At 42.4% G+C, this 24,606-nt stretch overlaps 1 protein-coding gene across 1 annotated transcript in view; it reads left to right on the forward strand.

The window, feature by feature from the left end:
- Positions 1–24,606, forward strand: part of NEGR1 (neuronal growth regulator 1) — a 665,802-nt gene that overhangs the window by 454,335 nt on the left and 186,861 nt on the right. The window contains exon 4 of the mRNA XM_056844652.1: positions 14,149–14,280. Coding sequence (XP_056700630.1) covers positions 14,149–14,280 — 132 coding nt within the window. The remainder of the gene's footprint in view (positions 1–14,148; positions 14,281–24,606) is intronic.

Below are 24,606 nucleotides of genomic sequence, written 5' to 3' on the forward strand. Positions count from 1 at the left end.
CTTTATTTTCGATATTAGCAATTCATGATCTGTACCACAGTCGGCTCCTGGTCTTGTTTTGGCCGAGAGAATAGAGCTTCTCCATCTTCTGCTTCCAATTATATAATCTATTTGATTTCTATACTGGCCGTCTGGTGATGTCCATGTATACAATCGTCTATTTGGTTGCCTGAAACATGTGTTTGCAATGAACAGATTGTTGTCTTCACAGAATTCTACGAGGCGTTCTCCTGCTTCATTCCGTGCTCCTAGCCCAAATCTGCCAACAACATTTGATTCTGCTTTGTTTCCTACTTTTGCGTTCCAATCACCTATGATTATCAGCATATCTTGTTTAGGTGTGTGATCAATTTCTTCCTGAACACTGGCATAAAAACTTTCAATTTCTTCCTCATCAGCATCTGTAGTTGGGGCATAAACTTGAAGGATGCTTATGTTGATAGGCTTTCCCTGAAGTCTGATTGATATTATTCGGTCAGACTTTGCATTATAGCTCCTGACTGCCTTTGCTACATCTTGCCTCACTATTAAAGCAACTCAGTTTCTTCTCTTTTTGTCATTCCCTGAATAAAACACTTTGTAATTTTCTGATTGAAAATGTCCTAATCCAGTCCACTTTAATTCACTTATTCCCAGGACTGAAATGTCCATACGTTCCATTTCTTGTTTAACAATTTCAAGCTTACCCTGATTCATGCTTCTCACATTCCATGTTCCTATTTTATGCGTCGAACAGCTTCGGACTTTCCTTTTGCATCTATTCATGTCAACCACTGAACGTCCTTTCGGCTTTAGTCCAATCGCATCATTAAGAACAGCGCTACTCGTACTTGTCCTCTGCTCTACCCCAGTAGCAGATTGAGTGCCATCCGACCTGGGGGTCCCATCTTCCAGCACTATATCTTTTTTCATTTTGGTTTGTCTCATCATAGGGTTTTCAAGGTAAAGGTTGGTCAGAAGTGGTTTACCAGTGCCTTCTTTTGCGCAGTACTAACCAGAGTTAGCCGTAGTGGCACTGCCGTTGTCTACGAAAGATCTTCCACCAGTGTCACCTTCCACTACTGCTGCTGCCCAGTAGCTAACCTTCAGGGATTCCTCTACCCCCATCCCCATTGGAACTGCCTGTTCTCTTCTGCGGATGTGGCCATTGATCCCTTAAGGGGGTGGATGCATCTTCGTCTGGTGTCTCAGCTGTGACCATTCCGTCTTGAGTGACTCTGCTAGGAGTTTAGTCTCTTGATAGAGTCTAGACCCCTTACGGTATTGCTCTCAGCTTCCCTGACACTCACAAACCCCCTCACCACGTTAAGGTGTGCATCCAGAAGGGGGGGAAGTCATTGTAGGGAGAATAATTACAAAGTAGTATAACACTTTTGTAATTAAGCATTTGTAGTTGGGTGATATTGTCAGTTTGTGTGAAGGGGGGAGCTTTGCTGTGCTTTCATCCTGCAAGACTTTCCCCTCCCTATTAAAAATTACATTCTTTGTTTGTGTGTTTGTACCATAACTGAACTCTGTCCAATACAATCCCTATTATTTCCGGACAGTGCTAAAGCTCTGAAGATGTATTACACTAATGTATCATCATAGCACTGTCATTCTGACGATATATTAGTGTAATACATCTTCAGAGCACTCAGATGATGGGGCTGTCGAGGGGTTGATTCAATTCAATTACTGGACAAAAGGCATTGCTAGTCACTGCATAGAGAGAGGAAGAGAGAATACTTCCTGAGGAAGCCCTGCTAGACCATATTCGTGAAAAAAATGTCATCAGGGCTGGAGCTATGTGTGGTGCTGCTCCCATCCTCCGGGAAATAGTATCAGGGGCACACCATGACAAGGAAGATCTGTGGGAAGCAATATTGATGGCTCCAAAAAGCGCTAAAGTGATTGTGAGAATGGGCATAATTGCAGGCAGGGATTTGGGGCTTTTGATTTACACGTTACCTCCTCTGCAGTAGCCCAGGGGACTGTAGTCAAGGAACTCTGAGGGGGTCTACAGTGGGAGGGCAGACTTAGGGGAAATTGACCTTCCACTAGTGGGAAGAAAGCTTTAGGTCCAGCCTGAGACGTCATCACTCCAGTCTGCAGCAAGCCTCGACTTGGTGGCCTAACAGATGCCAGGTGGGGATGCATCCTGTATAACAGGCTCAAGCCCTTTGTTCAGAGCAGGTCAGGAGATACCTGACATCCCAGGCTGCTCATTAGTCTGGGCAACTAAGCTATAGATCACATTCAGTCTTGCTTCATTTCACATCCTCTTTGTCTCAATTGCACAGGAGCTGGGTTTGATATACTGTCACCTAAGATGCTGTACTGAGAAAGCAAATGGAAAGAGTTAGGAATCGGAGAGAAAACATGCTGGCTGTTTCCTACTTAGAGAAGTTCATCCCAGTATGTGAATTAGTGTTGCTGTAGGTGAAATGTGCAGGAGAATGGGTTTCTGAGAGGTGCTGCTGTTCAGGTTATAGTAAAATGTTTGAATTTTCTAGAGGACTCGGGATTAACTACAGGCTTTTCCTGTTTCTTTTTTAGATGTTAGGGGGGAAACGATGTAAAACAATTCAGTGATTTTATTTGATGAGCACTGACATGCCTCCCTTATGCCATCATTATTCTGCTGGCAGGCAACAGCTTGATTATGGGCACCAGCACTGTACTTATCTTCCAGGTGAGAGATGGAGGAATGAGGTGAAACATCTGTTCCCTGTAGCTATGCTGGAATGGGTCTGGAGACCAGCCAGAAAATCTTTAGTGGCAAACCACACCAGGAAGAGTGAACTGTGACTTGGCCGGGCATAGCCAAGCGCTCCAAGGCCCTCATTTTTCATGTAGGGAAAGTGAAATTTGAACATTAGGCCATTATGAATAATTACCCCAGTCTGGTGAAAGCCATTTATCTCAATCTGTAGCATGCATTGCACATCAGCATTCGTAAATGAGAATAAGCATCAATATGTCTTTAATCTTACCCAATAGTATTGATTGAAAAGTTGGTGTGCTCTTTACCGACTAAACATGACTTAATTTTGTGCAATGAGTGATGGAGAGTGAGGACTTGGTTGACCAATATGTTACGAGATGGATCCCAGACTTTCTCAGAGAAGCTTTCTATCTTAGGTGGAACTGTGTTCTGTCGTTGCCAGCCTTGGTTCCCATGCCATTATGGCACCATTAGCGGGAGAGGTCCGCCTGCTCAAAAATAGCTCTCTATGCTCTTCAGGATTTCCTGGTTACATTACATATTTGTTTGGATCAAGGTATCACATTTGCCTTAGGCATGTTAATCATTAATCCACAGGTCAGAATGGCTTGTGTGCCATGGAAGCCTTTAGCTGTCATATGGCTTGACTCACTCGTGCAAGACAAACGTTTTACTACGAGTTGCCCATAGACATATCTGGCACTTTGCCCTTTTATGTTCTCTGCTTGCTGTGTGCTATAATCTGTTTCACCTCAGGGGCAGATTGGCCATTGTGCGCACTGGAGCATGTCCCGGTGGCTGATGGCCTCATTACCCCAGCCCACTGGCAAAAGGGCAGCACACAGCCCACCCAAGCCCTGCATTACATGGGGGAGGTGGTGCCTGGCCTGAACAAAGGCAGTGGCCCCGCAATGCAGAGGTGGTGCCTGGCCCATCCAAGCCCCTTGCAGAGCGAGAAAGGTGGTGCCTGGCCTGCCTGAGCTCTGCAGAGAGTGATGAAAGTGGCTTCCAGGCCACCTGAGCTTTGCAAGGTCCAAGGATAGGGTTGCCAGCTCCAGGTTAGGAAATACCTGGAGATTTTTGGGGCACAGCCTGAGGAGGGCAAGGTTTGGGGAGGGGATGGACTTCAATGCCATAGAATCAAATTGCCAAAGCGGGCATTTCTCCAGGTGAACTGATCTCTATCGGCTGGAGATCAGTTGTAATAGCAGGAGATCTCCAGGTACTACCTGGAGGTTGGCAACCCTATCCAGCTATAAAAGTGCTGGGTTGGGTGCCTCTGGGTTGGGGGGGGGAGTGAGGCCAGAGCAGGAAGACTACCTCTTCCTCCCCCCTTTGGAAGGGTACAGTCTTAACAGGGGGCAGGGCCCTTTTCCTGGGCTGTTTTTTCCCTCCCAGTACGTCCCTAGTTCACATGAGTTAGTGCATAGAAGAGTTAATGTAAGAAATCTGCAGCAGAGCAAAAACATTGTAACATTTGAGGAACATGTAACACTCATAGTAGCCCATTATTCATAGTAGCCCATTAGGATTCCTATGATCCCTTGTTGAGTACTTATGGCTTCCATATGCCTTCACATGTTGAGATGTCTCTAGAAGCATTCATTATTTACTTTCAAAGAGGAGTCTTTTGCAAACTGTGGTCTATTTCATCATATGCATGACCCGGCCTTTATTCTATAACAGCTTTTTGCATGGTAAGTCTCAGGGGTGCCAAAGGACCCCTTTTGTTTTTGCTGTAACACAATAACATGGCTACTACGCTGGATTTATTTACAACTCTTGTCCTTCTGCTGCATCTATCCTTGAAAAACCTTTCTTACCAGGATTTACTTATTATTTGATCTGCATATATTAAAAACATTTTTTCTTCTCTTGCTCCCAGCTAAAATTTTGCAAAGCAGATTATTCGTGACATTAATGAAGCAGTTGCAGAATGTGTTTGCATAGCTGCAAAATTAGGAATCTGGCACTTGTCATGAGCCTTCATCAGGTTTGCAGTACTTCTTTCATAAGACAGTTCTAGTTAGTCTTCTTTAAAAGCTCTAGGTTAACTCTGATAGTAGCCCTGAGACCATTGTGATTTAGGATTTAGATAAAGTGACTATAACCGGTACATCAAATACAGTTATCGTCTTTTGGGGAAATCACTGCCTCTCAGCCGCAGAATCCCTTCTGTGCAACAGGAACAAAAAGGGATCCCCCTAACAGATATTGAATCTTGTACTGGTATGGTGGTGCCACAAAGTGTGGAATAGACACACTTCCGACTCCGAGCTGAGGCATTTGAAATAAAGGAGACTGTGTTAACTTGCACCTGACTTTAAGATCACAGTTCAGCAAGCCAAAACTAATCTGTTAGCCACGTACTGTGACACCCAGTTGTCTGTTTAACCATTTTAAGCAGACAGCAAAAATTGGGAGACTTATGAGCTTGTAGCTGGGTTTCCATGTATGAGCTGAATTTAGTAACACGGGTCACAATTTATCATCCATTATGTGTAACAACCTAATCTGTTTCAGTGCATTCCAGTCCCTTACACAGAGAATCACACAAAAGATTTATGACAGATTCCATACCAAGTCTGTCTCCCCCCCCCCACACACACACAAATTTTTTTCTTATAAATGTGTGCAAAATTATTTCCCTCTAGTATTCACCTGAAGAAATGAACTCTGACTCATAAATGTTCATGCTGGAATAAATGTGGTTAGTCGGCAAGGCATCACTGGACTTCTGTTTTATTACACAATGTATGAAGGCCTGCTTTATTGCAATCACTAAGAACTGCTACAGTTTAAGCTTTGTTGCAGCAACAACAACCTGGAGTGTCCAAAGTAGGCTGCAATCCTATGAGGTCTTTCTTTGAGAGTAAGCCCACTGAACTCAGTATACTTCCAAATAAGCAAGCACATAGGCTTCAGTTCTGTACTTTGTAATTCACAACCCCAAAAAAGTGAACATTAATCTGCAAAGTCTGATGCCTTGCCCATGCCTGTAACATGGGACTGTTCTGAACAAAAAACCTTGAAGAAGAACACTCTTAACTTGATCCCTAGCTATTATTTCTATCACTGATGGAACAGTGACCCTTTGTATCTGTAGTGCAGATATGCCATCCTTTTCCCGTTCACTATAGAAGGATGTCTGATCATATGGCTATCCGTACAGCATGCAGATATCCATCACATCTATTAGTTTAAGTGTGTTATGTTCTTTCCAACAGGGAACATCTGGTTTTATCTTCACCATGAGTATTAAAATGTAGATAGGCATCCTTTTATCAAGATTTTACCTCTAAGAGAGCAAAATCAATACCCTAATGTATCCTAGCACATGGGCTGGTTAAGCATGCTTGGTAAAATGACTGTAAAAGGAAAAATTCAAAGTTACTGCAGAGTATGGTGACTTTATGGATCTCAGTGATATATAATTTAGCCTCACATCAGTTTGAGTCAATGATAAAAAGTTAATATAACTTTTGACAGTTAGGGAGGGATTAAAGTTGGCTTTTTTTTCATTTTTAAAACCAATTTTATACACTAGCTTCAGAACTAGCAATTTAAAGCAACTGCAAACTGGACATCGTGCTGGTAGAAATACACACACACACACACACACACACACACACACCCTGAGTCATTTTGTCTCTGAATAGAACATTTAAGAATAGAAGCTTTTTTCCCCCAGTAAAGGGTTGTTTGAAGATTAGTAGTTAATTTTGAAGGGAGACCACAATGCAGTTTACGATAAAAACATGATTTATTTCATGATAGTGAATTTCTCTGGAAACTGACAGGTTTATGCCAGTATTACTGTTACTTCCCATTCTCACACCACCATATCAACACCACTTTGATGATTGACAGTAATACATACATTTAATACCTTCAGAAGATTTGTTGCTCTAACGATGACTTTGTATAATGACAAACCACCATTTTATGACAGAGTACTTTTCTGGATTGTAAAAGTTGATATCACACCTACATTTATTCATAATTTGTTGTAAAGGATGTGTAAAATTGCACTTAAAGATGACCAACTTAAAAAAAGAGCAGCCATTTCTGAGCCTTATAGTACTAAGGATCGCTATCAGCCCTTGAGGTTTCTTAGAACAGTCAGCAATTAGGGCCAGAGCTCATACTTTGATTTTATGGTACAATTCCTGACAACTGCAGTTCACAGTCTCAGGTAGCCGGGCTCAAAAAGAACTCCAAGAATCAGTAGTCTCAAGCTCTTCGTAGTGTCCTAGCACCTTGGAAGGACCTGCAGAAGACTCCTGACCTACCACCATTGTGGAGGAGGAGAAGCAACTACCAACTTCTGCGTTCTCTTGGTCTCTCTCCGAGTGAAGATTAGACAGACCCCATCCGGTAGCTATCTCTTTGGTGCCCCACCCCAACCAGTCATTTATAGTTTGCCAGCCCAAGCGAGTGAGTGACAAGGAGCATTAGCAAACACCAGATCAATCAGCAGTAGCAATAAAGACCAACAACAGGTGCTACCTGCTCTCTCCCTCTGCATAGGGGCCCACTGGAGGTGTCTTATTTAGAGCCCATAATTATCTGCAGCCAGGCCTGGACTTGGCGGGCAGCCCAATCCTAATGTGTGTGTGTGCAAGGTGGGGGGGAAACAGGCTTAGAAGTCGGTGTTACCCCAGTGGCGGCTTTGGTGCCACTTGCGCTAGCTGAAGTGGCACTAATGCAGGCACAGGGCCACTTATGCCAGCTTTGGGGAGCAGCTATGGTTGCCAACCTCCAGCTGGAGATCTCCCACTATTACAACTGATCTCCAGGCAATAGAAATCAGCTCCCCAGGAGAAAAAGGCCACTTTGGCAATTGGACTCTATGGCATTGAGGTGCCTCCCCTCTCCAAACCCTGCCCTCCTCAGACTCCACTCTCCAAATCTCCAGGTATTTCCCAACTCTAGCAGCGTTTTCCTGGTGCAAGGGCTTGTGCTGGTGTCAAAGGGAATCTTCCCAGGGACAGAGCTGGCTTTAGTCAGCTTCCAAAGTCCTTTCAACCTGGGATTGACCCTTTAGCCCAGGGGTGGGGAACCTTTTTTCCGCCAAGGGCCATTTGGATATTTATAACATCATTCGCAGGCCATACAAAATTATCAACTTAAAAATTAGCCAACCAAGCCCAAGCAGGCAGCTTCCCCAGATGACCCCCCCGCCCCGTGGGGGCAAAGAGTTAACACAGTTTCTTGGGCAGTCCTAGCAGCTCCATAGCTAACGACTCTTCTGCAAGCGGGAAAAAAGGTTCCTTTTCTCGGCAAAACAAACATCTGAGTTTAAATAGAGTAAATAGCCTTAAATAGAGGCTATTCCTGTCCGCGGGAGGGGGCGGCTCACCAGTCTTAGGTCCTTCTGAGCTAGAGATCTGCCAGGACCCTCGAAGGGCCAGACCAAATGATTTTGCGGGCCTTAAACGGCTCCCGGGCCTGACGTTCCCCATCCCTGCTTTAGCCGGTGCCAAGTTACACCTTCGAAACGACAGGCATAGCCCTGTAAAACCCTATGGAGGAGTTTAATGTGGTTTTGTTAAAATTACCTTTTTGCCTTCCTTTTTCAGGATGGGAAGCTGCCCAGGAGGTGGCACGGTTGCACCATCCCCAGGCGCTTCTTAATCATCCCCTCTTTGGATTGCACGATTACTATAAAACATAGCCCTATACCTCCTTAAGGGATTATCCCTAAAGTATCCCTAAACCATTACTCATATATTTATATGTGGTAGAGTTAAACAATCATTTTAACTAAGGAGGTTTTAACTTGACTTGTTTCTGCAGGGGGAACCCCATGTAAGCCACTCTGAACTGCTTAAAGGAAGAACTGGGCATAAGGGCAGAAGAAGAAGAGTTGGTTTTTATATGCTGACTTTCTCTACCACTTAAGGGACACTCAAACCAGCTTACAATCACCTTCTCTTCCCCTCTCCACAACAGACACCCTATGAGGTAGGTGGGGCTGAGAGAGCTCTAACAGAGCTGTAAATTGCCCAAAAAACCTCCCGCTGGTGGAAAAGAGGGACCTGGCAACCCTACCTCTGAGGTCCTTGGAGCTACGGTGGGATAAAAACATAACATACAGAGAAAGGTACAGCTGGTCTGGTAATGAAGACAGATGCCAGGGAAGAATAGTAGAGGGCCGCACCAAGGCAAAACAAAGGCAAGGAAACAAATAATGCAGAGGGGAATGAATTGTTTAATAATTTTTACAATGCCTACCCGTTTCACGAGCAGCTTCATCAGGGGGAATCTATAAATAAGAAAATAACACAAAATAATGATATAAGCATATGTGGTACATGATTAAAAACATTTTAAAATACAGAGAAAAATTATACATAGGACAATGCACAGAGCATGTACAGAGTGCAATATCTAATTGCATCTTCATATTGAGAAAATTAAATAAACAACAATGTATACTATGTATTGTAAATTGATAAAGAAATCACATTTTAAATTAACATTCATTAGTACTGACTAACATTCATTAGTCTGTCTCTCTCATTCCTCCAGCACAGGCTCCAGCTAGCAGGCTGTGGCACAACGCACATCCATTTCCCCTGCTGTTATTGTTTCCAGTGATATTTTTCAACAGGGCTGGTGATGGCTTCCTAGATCTGGCAAGTTACGCTACTTGGGCGGTAGCGCTGCTTTGGCTGCTGAAGCCTGTCACTTCTGTCAATATTCAGTGGCAGCAATATTGACCTTGGCTGAAGCTGAATGTTACCACTTCTAAGATTGCAAAGCAAATGCCATGTGTGCTAGAATCCTGGGAATGGCTCGCAATGTAACCAAGACAGAACTCCTGATGTTCAGGGCGGAACTGCAGAAAAGCCCTCAGTGTGCATTATGTACTTGCCTCATGTGAAGGTGGTATCTGGAATTTAATGAGCCACTTATCAATATTAGTCTCCATCAATGTGCTTCAAGGGGTGAATATCCATCTACACACTGAACGTATATGTGTATGGGCATTTTTCTGCTTAGCTCCTTGTTATCTCTTTGCAGGTTTCTGAATTTTTGGCAGCCACCGTCAGTATTTTTGAGCTTACTTCCAAAATCATGAGAGCTAGAAACTTGTTAAATAAAAAGCTAAGATTCTTTATTATATTTTAAGGACTTATATACCCATAATTCTCTTGAGCATCTCAGGATCCAGGGTCAGTGACAACAATAGAAAATTATTTTGATAAAACAATAAACTTTAAAACATGTATAAAAATTTAAAAACCAGTCTGCCCCAGGTATTTACAGATATCCAAGTATTTCCCTTTCGCCTAGGTTCAGGCAAAATATACAGCCGTGCTGGAAAGCCAGGAGGGAGACCCCCCCCCCCCGACCTCTTCTAGAGGACTGTTCCACCACCATGGGGCAGCCACTGAAAATGCCCACCAAGCCAGGACAATTGCAGAGTGTACCCTAGACAAGGGGGTTGTTGACAATAGACCCTACTGGGCTGAACAAAAGTGTAGGAACATTCTTACACTTATGAGGTAATGTATTAAATATGTGCCTATCCACACATGCAAACCATCACTTGAAGCTGCAGTTACAGGTGAGATCATGTATGGGAACCAAAACTATTGTTAGTGATTTTGTGTAGTGTTTGCTTCCATGAAATGGACTCATACTGTCCTCACCAAATAAATTTTGTATTAATTTGAGAATTTTTCACAATTTTCAGTGCCTGTTTGATTTAATAAATTCCTGAAGTAGAGATGAAAATATGCTGCTGTTACTGTTAACAGCCCCCAGTTAGTGATAAATGTTAACCTTCTTCTTCTTCTTCTTTTTTTTTACTTTTAGCAGTTTCCAGATGCAGAGAAGTAAAAGGATATGGTCATTTGTGTGAAGTGGTGGTTTTATATGTGATTAACTGAGCTTGGGTTTCTACTGTGAGATTTGTTGGTGTGAAAATGTCGAAAAACACAGGTTGTTTATCACTTTCAAGTCCCCTTGTCCACAGTGTCTTTTATTTTCTTCTGAACCAGAAGTGTATGGTGCCTTTCTCCTCAAAATATGTAAACAGCTGCTTTGACTGGAAGGGGCTGTAGCTCAGTGGTAAGACACATGCATTACATGCAGAGAGTCCAGGGTTCAATTCCTGATATCTCCAGTTAATGGATTTGAGGTAACAACTGTTGGGGAAGGTATTCATCTCCCTGAGACCCTGCAAAGAGGTTTTTTTTCCTTCCGTGAGAGTAAATAATACTGAGCGAGATGAACCAGTGGCAAGGCAGCTCTGTGTGTGTATAACTTCAGACCTTGGGTTTTATATATGATCCTTGGATTGAGGTTATCTTCAGTAGAAGTGAACTGAGAAACGCATAATGGGCAGGAAGACTTTCCAAAGCCAATAGCAGATCACAGGACAGTTGTGTAAGAAGGAGAAAACTGTTGGGATACCCCATAAATACATATGGCAGATTATCCTATACGTAAATTAGGGCACCTATCAGTATTTAGAAATGAAGTTCCCATACTTTGTGGCTGATGAACAGACTAACTTCCCCAACTGATGCCCCAGAATTTTAAGACATCTCATTCATTCATTCATTCATTTGCCACCCTATGTCCCAGCCAAGGTTGGGCTCAGGGCAGCTAACATCATTTAAAATCACATGAAAATATAATAAAATCCTGATTTACAATACATCTTAACATTTAAAAAGCCAGTTCCTAATTATTAAACACCGCTAGATTATTCACAGGGGGTGCTCACCTCTGAAGCAAAGGGCCACAGTGGGCCTGGGAAGACAGCCAGGGCCCCCAACAAGGTTGACAGCAGCAGGGAGGGGGTAGGGAGGCCAGCGCTGATGATGACAACCATTGCTGTCCTCAACTTTAGGCCTGGTGGAATATCTCCATCTTACAGGCCCTGCAGAATTCCTTGAGATCCCACAGTGCCCTGGTCTCACTGGAGAGAGAATTCTACCAGGCCAGGGCCAAAAAATCCCTGGCCCTAGTTGAGGACAGCAGGACAGTCTTTGGGACAGTCTAAATGACCACTTCATTTAGCTACAATCTTTATTTTTCATTTCTCCCCATACATTCATTACAATGAACTACATTGCTATGACACTTCTTTGATTTATCCTCTGAAAGAGAAATTTGTCATCAATATATCAAAGTATATCAAAATACAGTGCACAACAGTGTATGAAAATGGAGTGTCTTGACTAGGCCATGCTACGTTCAAGCGGAACATACGCTAGTTTTCATTACATTCTGGCTGTTAACATATGCCTCATTTCAGATTGATAGCAAATAATATTTTTCCTAGAAATTCATTCAGTCTGGTCACAGTGGAATGTAACAGCAGCCAACCGCATAAGCAGGAACAGCTGGCTCTTTAGTGGAAGCTTACCTTTCAGAATACATTCTTTTCAAGCAAAACAGGAAGGTGGTGTTGAGGGGGAGAACATCATTCTGCTACAATTCATTGTATCCATTAATTGCTTTCCTAAAGTGTTCTCATCATTTACTTGGGCTCTTCTCAGGCATGTTTTGCTTTGTACATTAGCTCTGTCGTTCCTGCTGTGGACCGTGCTCCCATTCTGTGACAGTGACAAGACTGCGTGAGGCAGGCTGGGGAAGAGCAGGGAGAATGAGCAAAACGATATGGCAATAACTCTGTTGGCTGTATACACTTGCCCTCTGGAGTCCACAGTCCTGCCATTCTGGCTGGCTTCCTGCAGTGGTGTAGACATGAGAAGGAGAGGGCTGAGGCCAGGCAACTATGGAGGAAGATTGCTTCCACAGGTCTACCTCCCTATAGGGTTGCCAGGTCCGTCTTCGCCACCGGTGGGAGGTTTTTGGGGTGGAGCCTGAGGAGGGCGGGGTTTGGGGAGGGTGGGAGTCCCATTGCCACAGCAGCCATTTTCTCCAGGTGAACTGATCTCTATCAGCTGGAGATCAATTGTAATAGCAGGAGATCTCCAGCTAGTACCTGGAGACTGGCAACCCTAGCTCACTAGGATATCAAATGGTAGACTACTGTAGTCAAGATTTTTGTCAAAAACATTACACCATCTGCTTTGTTAATTTTCCCCAGCCGGAGGAAGAGGAGAGAAGGTAGGGATGGAGTACTCCCATGTGAGTTCCATTTGTCAGAAACATATTTTCAGGGTGTCTGTAGCGCACTAATTTTTTCTTAGCCCCCCTCCCCCAGAGCTGTGGGGCTGGCTTCCCAAAACTTTATATTTGAGTGGCTACATTTCCTGCTAGCAGGGATTATGCATCAAAATAATTATGTAATGCACCAGGTGTCTGTGGCTGAGTTAGCAGAGAGAAATAGCTGATCACAATGCCCAGCATGGTTTAGTGGTTAATATCAGACGAGGATCTGGGTTCAAATGTTCACTCTGTCATGATGTTCGTTGGGCGATCTTGAATCAGTCACATTGTACCTCAAAGGATTGTTGTGAGGATACAATGGAATACAGAAGAACAATATGCACCACTCTTAGCCCCTCAAAGTTATGGCAGGGGAAAATGTATCAAATAAAGTATATGCAAAAGTTACACTCTGTCACTTTTGGATCATGGCTAAGTGATAGGACATCTGCTTTGCAAATACAGGTCTTGGATTCAACTGGTGGAATCACCAGTTAAAAGTATCAGGCAGTAGGCGATGTGAAAGACTGACATTCTGGACTCTGGAGAGCTTCTGGTCATTGTAGACAGTTCTGACCTTGATGGGCTAATGGTTTGACTCAGTATATGGCAGTTTCATATGTTTTCAGCTCAGTTCAGGAATTCATCTGTGAGTGATTTGAACAAGGAAGCCTTGGTATTCAAGTCTTCCATTTGCTTTCTGGCTTGTTTCTTGATTCTGAAAGCGAGCACGTACAGTACCAAATTGTATACGCCTTTAAGCCTGAAGTAGAACACAATGGATGTTGAAGCTGTTAGCAGAACATTGTGATTCAAAAGCTTTAGTTAGAATGAAATGCTTTCCCACTGCAAATATTTGAAATGTGTGTCAGCTTTTTCTGGTTAAAATGGAACCTTATATTTTGTAAAAGTCAATATAAACTGAGGCGTAATGGTAGATTTTCATCTACTCGGCTAGAAGACTGTTCAGCTCAATTCCAAAATGGGCATAGATTTATTTGATGTATGTCTAGGTTAGGTAACTCTAATCAATTATAAAGAGATTGTGTATATTCCATCCTGTGATAGTTATTGTTACAGTACTGCTACTTAAGTGAGGCTGTACAACGAGAAGCTGTTTTTTTCTGTACACAGAGAGGGAGAAAAGATGTAATCATTCTCCACCTTCATTCTGGAATAGTCCTGTTAACAGCTTCCTTTCCTACAGCAAGTCATGAGCTGCCTGTTTATATCTGAATGACTCTACTGTCAATGCCAATTTAACTTCCTGTAAACTTTCTCTCATTTGTTTGTCTTAATTTCAGCAAAACCGTTTGAAAGTGGACAGTATCTGGACATCTACGGGATTACAAGAGACCAAGCTGGGGAATATGAATGCAGTGCCGAAAATGATGTCTCTGTTCCAGATGTGAAAAAAGTAAAAGTCACAGTAAATTGTAAGTCATAAATTGCAAAGCAAATAATGATAATGGAAAGAATGGTTTTTTTAAAAAAAGATGTTACATAGAAGAGAGTGGGTGTCCCTCAAACTGTGAGTGGAAAAAATTCATGGAGCCTTTCTCTCTACCTTTCCCCTGTAGCCTGTTAAGCTGGTCCAGAAGGCTGGGAATAGAGTGGAATGTAGAGGAGGTAGCTGCAAAAAAAAGCAGAAATTGGCAGAAACGGCCCCCCACCTTTTGTGTGAGCTCTTTCTCTGCGGGCAGAAGCTGACACAAGAGAAGAGCGGGCTGACTACTGTTGGTTTTTCCTCAAACTGGAGTCCCTTGTGCTTCATCCCACACTATTCCAAAGAATCCTTGAACTCTTGGGTGCAGCTTTTCATGGAAGTTTCAGGGAGGAGGGAGAGAAATCTATCCCATGAGTTTCTTCCACTCACAGTTCATAGGATCCAGCCTATTAACAGTTGTCTAATAGGGATGATATGCTGAATCCCCTTTTGGCCAATTCAAATGTTTGATACTACCTGCAACGTGTGGTGGGCAGTGTAGTACTACCTGGTTCCTCTCTGTGCCTGGGTAGGGTTCTGAGACCTTAGTTCACAATCACATAGCTAGATAGCCTTACACCATGAGCTACCAAACTCAAACCCTGAAGTCCCTGATGTATATGGCATTGTAGGTTTGGTTCTTGTTTGAATCCTCATTATTAAATTCACTCTAGTAGTGCTGCTGTATTGAATTTTTGTGAAGTTTGGTTTCTGCTTTTGGGGGAGTACATGAAAAAAGCACACACATGCCTTTTTGCAGTCACTGCTTCCCCAGTATGCCACTTCTGCTTTGGGAAACCAGTTGGAACATATCCTTCTTACCCAGCAAACTGGGCCAATGGTCCTTGTCTGGCTGATCACCCTGTTCTGGCAGTTTCATTGTCCTCCAGCACTGTACAGCTAGACTGTCACCCCCAGTCCATCTCTAGCAAATGGCTAGCTGCAGTGGCATGGTCAGTTTAGATACTCATCATCCAAATTCATATACCATTAAATGAATGCTAATAAAAGAGCCCTGTGGCACAGAGTGGTAAGCTGCAGTACTGCAGTCAAAAGCTCTGCTCACGACCTGAGTTTGATCACAACGGAAGTTGGTTTCAGGTAGCCGGCTCAAGGTTGACTCAACCTTCCATCCTTCTGAGGTTGGTAAAATGAGTACCCAGCTCGCTGGGGGTAAAGGGAAGATGACTGGGGAAGGCACTGGCAAACCACCCTGCAAACAAAGTCTGCCTAGTAAACGTCAAGTTGTGACATCACCCCATGGGGCAGGAATGACCCAGTGCTTGCACAGGGGCCTACCTTTACCTTTTTAATAAAACGAGCCCCTGAATGGGCAACGCATGTCATTCATCTGCAATTCATGTTTAAATGAGATGCATATTTCAGTGTGCCTCCCATTCTGCCTCAAATAATGAATGAAGTGTGACAGGACTGGTAAGGGAGCATCAGCCCAGCTGCCTTAGTAATGGGGACAGTTCCCTCTTCCTCCTGATACCAGTCTTCTTCTGAACAGTTCATGCTCTTTCAGAATGGCATATGACAGATCATCATTTACAGCAGTGAATGTTCATAACTGTTCTCTGTGCCTGCCTTTGAGCTTGTTAGATACATCTGGCAGACCAAGGATAAACAGTGTGGTTTACAGCTCAGTGACAGGAGACATGCTTTGCATGCCAAGGAGACAGTACCAAGCTAGATGGACTAATGGTCCTGCTTGATATAAGGTAGTTTCAAAAGTTCATCCGTCAGGGGTCACACTGATGGATGAGTTTCATTGAAAAAACAGATCTAATCTTTCAAGTAAACCGGCAGAAAACTGGACTCTATTTATTTTGACGAGGAGGGACTGCAGCTCAGTGGCAGAATACCAGCTTTGCATGCAGAAGGTCCCAAGTTCAATCCCTAGCATCTCTGTTTAAAGGACCTCGTGTAGCCGATGTCATGAGAGACCTGACTTTGGTTTCTGCCTGTGACTCCAGAGAGCCAAGGCCAAGTTAGAGCCAACAATTCTGAGCTAGATGAAGCAGAATAAGGAGTTCATTGGTTCTTGTAGGTTATCCAGGCTGTATAACTGTGGTCTTGGTATTTTCTTTCCTGATGTTTCGCCAGCAGCTGTGGCAGGCATCTTCAGAGGAGTAACACTGAAGGACAGAGTCTCTGCCACAGCTGCTGGCGAAACATCAGGAAAGAAAATACCAAGACCACGGTTACACAGCCCGGATAACCTACAAGAACCAATGAACTCTGACCGTGAAAGTCTTCGACAATTTTCAGAATAAGGAGGTTTCGTAGGTTCATATATATTTAGTACTGAACTAGATAGTCACTGGGTCTACTCCAGCGAGGCAATTCTTATCTCTCCTCCTGTCAACACCGAGGGGGAAATGTCTCCCTGATTTCCATTCTACTTCCCTGTTTACAGATGCATGGCATACAAGTAACCATTCAAGTTGGAGGTTGAAGTTATTTTAGAAAAAAAAGAGCTGTGTATAGATGTTTTATTGATCCATAGTATGTTTTCAGGACTTATGGTTATTATTTCTTGTCTCTCTTCCCTAGAAATTGTTACTTTTCATTCCAGGGTACTTTAAGCTCCTGTATCCCTGTTAGAAAGTCCATGCTATGCTTGCAACATTGAAAGAAACAACAATAATAAATGGGCAAACAGGTCACAGAAAGAACAATATCCCAAAATGGACATGATTTAACTATACCTTATGCAAATGTTTTTCAGAAGTCAGCTTACCGTATAAGGGTTTTTGTCTTTCTCTACCTAGCCTCGTTGAGATGAATGCAGAAATATTGTCAACATCTGTTCCCTACTATGAGCATTTATTCATTCTGTTTAGGCAGACAAATAACATTTAGCAACAATTAAAGTGAAAACTTACTTACAGGAGGAAAGCACATGAAGCACATGCCTCCCTATAGCTCTCTAACTGATGGGTGTTTTCGATTTTCAATGGGTGTTTTCGATTTTCAATGAAACATTATGCATGGCTGGGAGTGCTGATTTATGGCAGGCTTTTGTGTGAGTTGCAAAAAGGGGCCAAACAAGGGGGGGGAGTGGGTAACAGCACAATCTGAAACAGAGTTAGACTCTTCTAAGACTATTCACTCCACTTAGGATTGCACCATAAGGAACTCATAGTTTGAGAAGTCAAGTCATTGTTTTATCAGCAGAATCTGCAGAGTTCAGAATGCCTATTTTCTTCATGAGTGAAACCCCATGTTGCTCCCCTTCTGCTACCTAGTTATTTTTCTCCAAATATGTTAGGAATTGTGTTTCATTATTTAATAGTAACATGGTTGTTTTTGCGTGTCGCTGCTCTACAGTTGATCCACTTTCTACTCCAGAGATGTCAGGGAACTTTGAATACCTGGGGACAGTCAGGTACATCATGGGAGTTACAATGTCCTCTAAATCGCTGAGGCAGCCCAAATTTCCATAAACGTCCACATTCTATTAAGCCCATTTTTTTCAATAAGCTCTGTCTCTTTTTTTCTATATCAAAATAATAAAGGCCCCAATTTTAAAACCATTCAGCCCTTCAGTAGAGCATGAAAGGAATTTGAGGGTTTTTTCCCCTCTCTGTTTTGGTTTTTAAAAACTTGCTACTTCTGGAAAGCTGATCCAATATAGACGAGTGACTTCCACTCATGTTCTACTTTGGCTTGTATTAAAAATCAAAATTTCATCCAGTATGGCAGAACAGTCTCATAACATCACAGTATATTGTTTGTCCAGGTCTTGGCACTTAAGTCACCGTATATTGCAACTCGTCTACCTCTGGTTTTCTGACACAGGAGAGTAAATTTTATTGCCTTGCCTGCTAAATGAAAAGAAGATTTTGTGTAAACTGCAGTATTAACAGGGGGTGGGGGGTTAAAGAGATACCTACCAACCAGGGGAAAAAAATCATAGTCACTTGGTCCTTTTGATGTGGAAATTGTGTATCATTTACTACTCAGCTGCCTTTGGAAATATTGAACAGGGTTCAAATTTCTCCAACACTGTTGTAAATCGGGAGGAACTGGCCAGCAATTAATGGTGTTGTGCCAGATTTGTGGCAGCATAGCAAAGTGCAATTTGTCCTAATGGTCTTGGTTCTACAATTGTAATTAAAATCGCTGTAAATATTGAAAGATGGCTGAGGGTGTACGTGCAAGCTTTGATTCAGTAACGGAAGCTTCCCCCAGCAGCAACTCCTGCACGAGAGACATTGTATCTCTGTATCATGCAAATGAGCATATGTCTGCCAAGCTGAGTTAACTCATCAGGGTGGAGCTACCATTACACCCACCAGATGTGCATTTAGCAGAACAGCTGCAGACAGGAAAGCAGCCCAGAGTCAGAGAAATGATTTGTGGGTGTGTCTGCATGTTAATTTTCATTGAAAGCGTGCGTACATGTTTGAAAACAAATTCCTGCAATGCTCCTAATCTATGTTGCTGTTTCTGCTGTTTCTAATTTTGATACCCATCTTGCTAAAACTCCAGAGTTTTCTCCCCTCTCTTCTTCCAGTCAATTTATCGATTCAGCATTCTTCTGGTCTTTAGGACTCTCTTCCATGCAAAGATAGATCCCTGACACACATCCTCCAGCTGGCTTGTTACAAATTAAAAGGTGAAATTGTTCCTGAATTGTAATTAACTCACAGGGACGATGGGGAGGATGTTGAGCATTTCTGATCAAGACCCTTGGGCCTTCACACCTGGCCCCATGCCAATGAGATGTCCAGCTGGCCTGGTCTTGGCAGCTGGCAGCATCCAGATTTTGTATCACCCATGGTAGGATGTACACAGGATGGAAACTGTTCACCATCACCCCACACACTAGTAATACATCCACAAAGTTCCAGGGCAACAAGACTGTGCCCATGAGGAGAACCAGAGGACATATTGACACCAGATCCACACTAGTCAGGCTTTAGGAAGAGAAACAGATGGGAGGGAAAATGTGTATAGAACACAAGATGAGGACATACCTGGACAAGTAGGCCCATAAGAACATTTGTCCATTCCATCTGTCTCTGATTCTTCAGTTCAGCCCTGGATTTGCTTGAGCTCTTTCTAACCAGATGCTATGGTGCCATTGAATTTTTGGTAAGCTGGAATGAAGACACAAGGAAAGAAGCTGTAGTAAAGCCGGCATGTATGATTGTGCATGCATGTGCAATCATTTTTAAAAAAATGATTGAACATAAGTGAACTGTTTGAATACAGGTGAATATTTTGATGAATGTTTAACCCTGCCAATATCAGTTGGCAAACAGACCGCAAGCCAAACTGACAGGTGATCAAGCAATTATACGGGTGGCTGCAACTTATATTGCTAAATCCAGAGGAAGTTCATTTGATATTTGCAAGACACTCAACATGCACTAAAGATACACTTTGTCACTAATCTTTGAACTGCAAGATAGGTCAGTATTATTGCGCACTTCTTTAAAATGATGAGCTGAGGTTGTCACTGAATTTATGAAAAAGGTGAGATCTGAACCAGAGACTTCCTAACTTACTCCCATGCTGGGCCGCCAGGCTACACCATGATACATGTATACATTACATATATATTAGGGTTTCTGGGTCAAGCCTGGCAGCTGGCAAGAGGGTTGAGGGGTAGGAACATGGGGACATGACATCAGCTGAGCGGCATCAGAAGTGACATAGGGTAGCTCTAGGAATTGCTATGGTAAAACCAGAGTTTCCAGCAATTTTATGCCACTTATGGGATATGTGTGTGTGTAAATCCATGGACAGCAGTGTCTGGAGATGCAGAATAGAAGAAACATGACAATAGACTACATTGACAGAAAGGGGGGGTCTGGTCTTGGAGTCTGAGGGGGCTTAGCCCTGCTCCCCATAAGCACTAGGCCAGCAAATCAGATTACTGGATTTTCCATTTTAAAATCTGTTAACTCAATATCTATAGAAAGTAGATACTAGAGAGTTAAAGTTCATATAATAGTTGTGTGTGCTGGGAATTATTTTCATGGAGAAGCATTCAATGATGCAATATCAAGTGGTTCTAGCCATGAACATTTTGCTTTCTGCTCTGCTATTTGTGTGAACGAATCCTCTGACATCTGCCTAAGATTCAGTTTATCACTTTATTCAGGTTTAACAGCCCAAAAGCCATACACCAAAAATTTTTTAACTAAAAACAACAGCAAAGAAATTTTTGCCACAGTATCTGTGCATGCTTTACAAAAGCCACTCAGAAAGAATCTTAATTTATGAGTATCAGAAGTAGCTGAGTATTTTAACAGCCATTTTGTGAGAAAGTTCTCCCTGGCAACAGTGTGTTTGAAACAGTGAAGGAGAACATGCAATAATGAGTCAACTATTGACAAGAGGCAGTTGCAAAAACATTGTTCTGGAGGAATCCCAGCAAAATTCCCCTTCATCTGTGCTGTAGGTCATGCATTACAGCATGCAAGCATATAAGGGCGTCTTAATTTAGGTATTGTCAGCATACAAATATATGATGGGAATTCAAAATCGGCTAAGTATTTGTTTCCCAGATGGAGGGGGAACATTTCCATCAAAGGAGCCAGTGCAGTTTTAGAATCTATTATTTTATTCCACCGGGACCAACAGTGCGCTTGAGCTGCCAGTCGAGTAAGTGCAAAAAGAGTCTCAGCATTGAGTAGTCTGTATTTAAAGCTGATAATCTGCCTAAGATTGTACATCAGGGCTACACTTTACTTTGTACTTCCTCTGTTTAAAGTACAGTCAGGATACAATGTGAAATGTGGACGAGGTGTTGACCACTCAATTCCTTCAAGTCATACGACTGCATGGCACTAACTGTAGTGGTTGATCTTGCTCCATCTGGCAGCTCGATCACTTCTGGTGTCCACAGCCCTTTTATGCCCTCAGAGTCCTCCCTTAGTAAGTCAGTTATCACCTGTGTTTCATGTTTCCCCTTTAAAAGGATCCATGTAAGGGCATATGAGAGGCCACTGATAATTTCCTACTGATTAAAAGTTTATGCTCTTTACTGCTTTATATTATGTTGTTAAAATTAATCTCAAGAAGATACACTGTTGAGACACAAAACATATTTTTGTATGTTGGATATTCCCTCCATGCAGCCAGCATCTGCTTAGTCTTCCAAATTTAGGTAAGAAAGATTATCCTTTAAACATTAAAAATTATCCTTTAAATTACTTCTCAAATTTTAAGTTTTGTGGTTAGATTGCTTTCAACAAGGAATAAACAACAAGATTTCTGTCTCCCCTAGCAAGCATAAATAGTGTTACCATTTCATTTCCCCCCCTTCTTTGCAGTACTTTTATCGCATAAATTACATTTCTTTCTAAATATGTGCCTCATGTGCACTGTCTTTTAAACTGTGCCCTTAGAAACTATTTGTGATGTGTGTTTCAGGCACAGTATGAAGGAAGTGTCCTTAGATCTGGAGCCAATGAGAAAATGTGAGTCTCCATGTGGGGATGCTGGTCCCAATTGAAATGAAATTGGCAGTGTTCGATCCATTTACATGTTGCCAGTAAATGTAATTAGCATTATTAATCTATTTCATGTCATAAGGCAAATGGTGTTTTATGTTTGATGATCCTGAACATTGTTTGAACCTCTAGAATAATATCTTAATAAGATGTTACTATATTATCTGAAAACTGGTTGATGCTTATGCATGACTACAGTTTTAGTACGTTTCATGTTTTGTAAGTGAAAATATTTTTTAAAAAAAGATTTACTAAATATTGCCATACCTAGAGACAATGAGGTTATTTATCAAGTCACAGCCAATTTATGGTGATCTCATAGGGTTTTCAAGGCAAGATAGGTTCAGAGGTGGTTTGTCATTGCCTGCCTCTGCATAGCAATGCTGGTATTCCTTGATGGTCTCCCATCCATATACTACCCAGGGCCAATCCTGCTTAGCTTCCTTGATCTGATGAAATTGGGCTGCCCAGGTCATGGCTATGAGGTTATGTTGAGATTTAAATATGGGATGGGTGGATGGATGGATGGATAGATAGATGTACGTGGGAGAAATGTTTTACTTAATGTATGTAAAATCATAGAGGTTGATTGTGATAGACCCTTTCTTGAACCTGAGGGGACCCACACTGCCTTTCTGGTGAATTTGGGAAACCTGCATGGTTTTGTGATGTAAGCCTTCCCTTTAATTTACTGAGCATGAAGAGTAGAGAGATCACTGAAGCAGGAGGTATAATAAAAGCAGGAGGTATAACAATCTTCTTCAACAAAGAAGATTTATTTATATACAGGTTATGTGGAGAATTCTCTTTAAAGCTCATAATTACCAGGTCTGCTAATCACCAGAGACAGGTCTCACAGCTCTGTTCCCTGCCAGAGGTAGAGTTAAACTACTATGCCACACTACCAGGTAGAGCTACACATGAAATTTTCTGCTCACTTGCTGAGACAATTTCCCTCCCCTGTCTGTACTCTCCCTCTGGCAGCCCTCAACTCTCCCCTCCATCCCCCTCTGGAAGGAGATTGGATGCTGGAGCAGCACTCCCTTAGGCTCAGGTATGAAAACACTGAATCACTGTTTTACCTTTCAGGAGCAGCGCAGCCTCCTCTCCATCACATTGATAACTACACATCAGTTGTAACTGACAGATTTACCTTGTTCAAAATACTCACTTTTTGTCTATCAGTTTGGAGGCAAATCTTTGCAATGGCAGCATTTGGTGTGGCTGCTGGAATAGCCACTGACCGTACATGCTTGGGTCATCGTGGGATGTCTCTCTCAAAACCATCTATGTTAGATTGTATGTTCTTGGGCAGCTGGCATAATCTCTTGCTTTTCGCAGCTACAACAATTTCCTTTCTCTTCTTTCTATATTTGTTTTTTGTATTTCATAGCTAAGAAAGCTTAGGTCAGTTGCTGTGGGGGAAAAGACTGTCTTTAAAAATAAAACCCATATGACTTTGCAAAATGTTAATTGCTTTTGAATTTTGTTTATAAGTGGTTGTAAATGTTTGGATTTTGTCTTGATGCCATTTAAAATTCTCTCTCTCTCTCTTTTTAGTGATCAACTCGTTTCTTTATAGGCACCATTTTTAAAAAAAATTATCAATCTAACCTCATTGACTAATGGGTTCTGTTAATGGGGTCTGAACTTGCTGAGACTGAGCAGGAAAGAGACCTCCGGGTTGTAGTGGATAGCTCATTAAAGTATCAGCCTAGTGTCTTACAGCACTGGAAAAAGGCAAACTTTATGCTGGGAATTTTTAGGAAGAAGAAGAAGCAGTATTGGTTTTTATATGCCACTTTTCTCTACTTTAAGGATTCTCAAAGCAATTTACAATTGCATTCCCTTCCCTCCCCCCACAACAGGCACCTTGTGAGGTAGGTATGGCTGAGAGAGTTCTGAGAGAACTGTGACTAGCCCAAGGTCACCCAGCAGGCTTCATGTGGAAGAGCAGGGAATCAAACCTGGTTCTCCAGAGTTTGCTGCTCTTAACCAATACACCATGCTGGAAAGGGATTGAAAACAAAACAGCCAATATTATAATCAAGATCAATGGTATGGCCTCATTTGGAATGCTGAGTGCTGTTCTGGTCACTGTATCTCAAAAAGGACATTGCAGAGCTGGAAAAAATGCAGAAGAGGGCAACCAAGATTATTAAGGGGTTGGAGCACCTTTCTATGAGGAAAAGGCTGCAGAGACGACTAAGGGGTCTTTAGACTTTTATAGAATTATGCACAGGGTAGAGAGAGTGGACGGAGAAGACTTTTTCTCCCTCTTCCCAAATACTAAAACTCAAGGGCATCTAATGAAATTGAGGGACAGTCGATTCAGAAGGAACAAAAGAGTGATTAAAATGTGGAATTCACTACCAGAGGGTGTGGTGATTGCAACAGGTGGAGATGGCTTTAAAAAGGGATTAGACGGATTCATGGAGGTCAGGAGTATCAGTGGTTGATTGCCATGGTGACTAAATGGAAGTTCCACATCCAGAGGCAGTAAACCTCTGAATACCACTGTCAGGAGGCGATATCAGGGACAGCCCTTGGTCTCTACACCCTGTTGTTGGCCCTCAGTAGTAACTGGTTGGCTCCTGTGTGAGACAGGATGCTGGACTAAATGAACTACTGGCCTCATCCAGCAGGGTTCTTCTTATGTTCTTAACTTTAATCAGCCATTACAGTTGTTGTGAATTGCCCGACTCTCAAAAATTATTTTTCTACGTTATGAAAGCAGTCAGATGACACAGTGGAGAAGAATAGTTTTAAACAAGTTCAGAATTGTTGTTTCTTCACACACA

This window comes from Euleptes europaea, chromosome 2 (assembly GCF_029931775.1).
Source record: "Euleptes europaea isolate rEulEur1 chromosome 2, rEulEur1.hap1, whole genome shotgun sequence".
In the NCBI taxonomy this organism is placed as follows: domain Eukaryota; kingdom Metazoa; phylum Chordata; class Lepidosauria; order Squamata; family Sphaerodactylidae; genus Euleptes; species Euleptes europaea.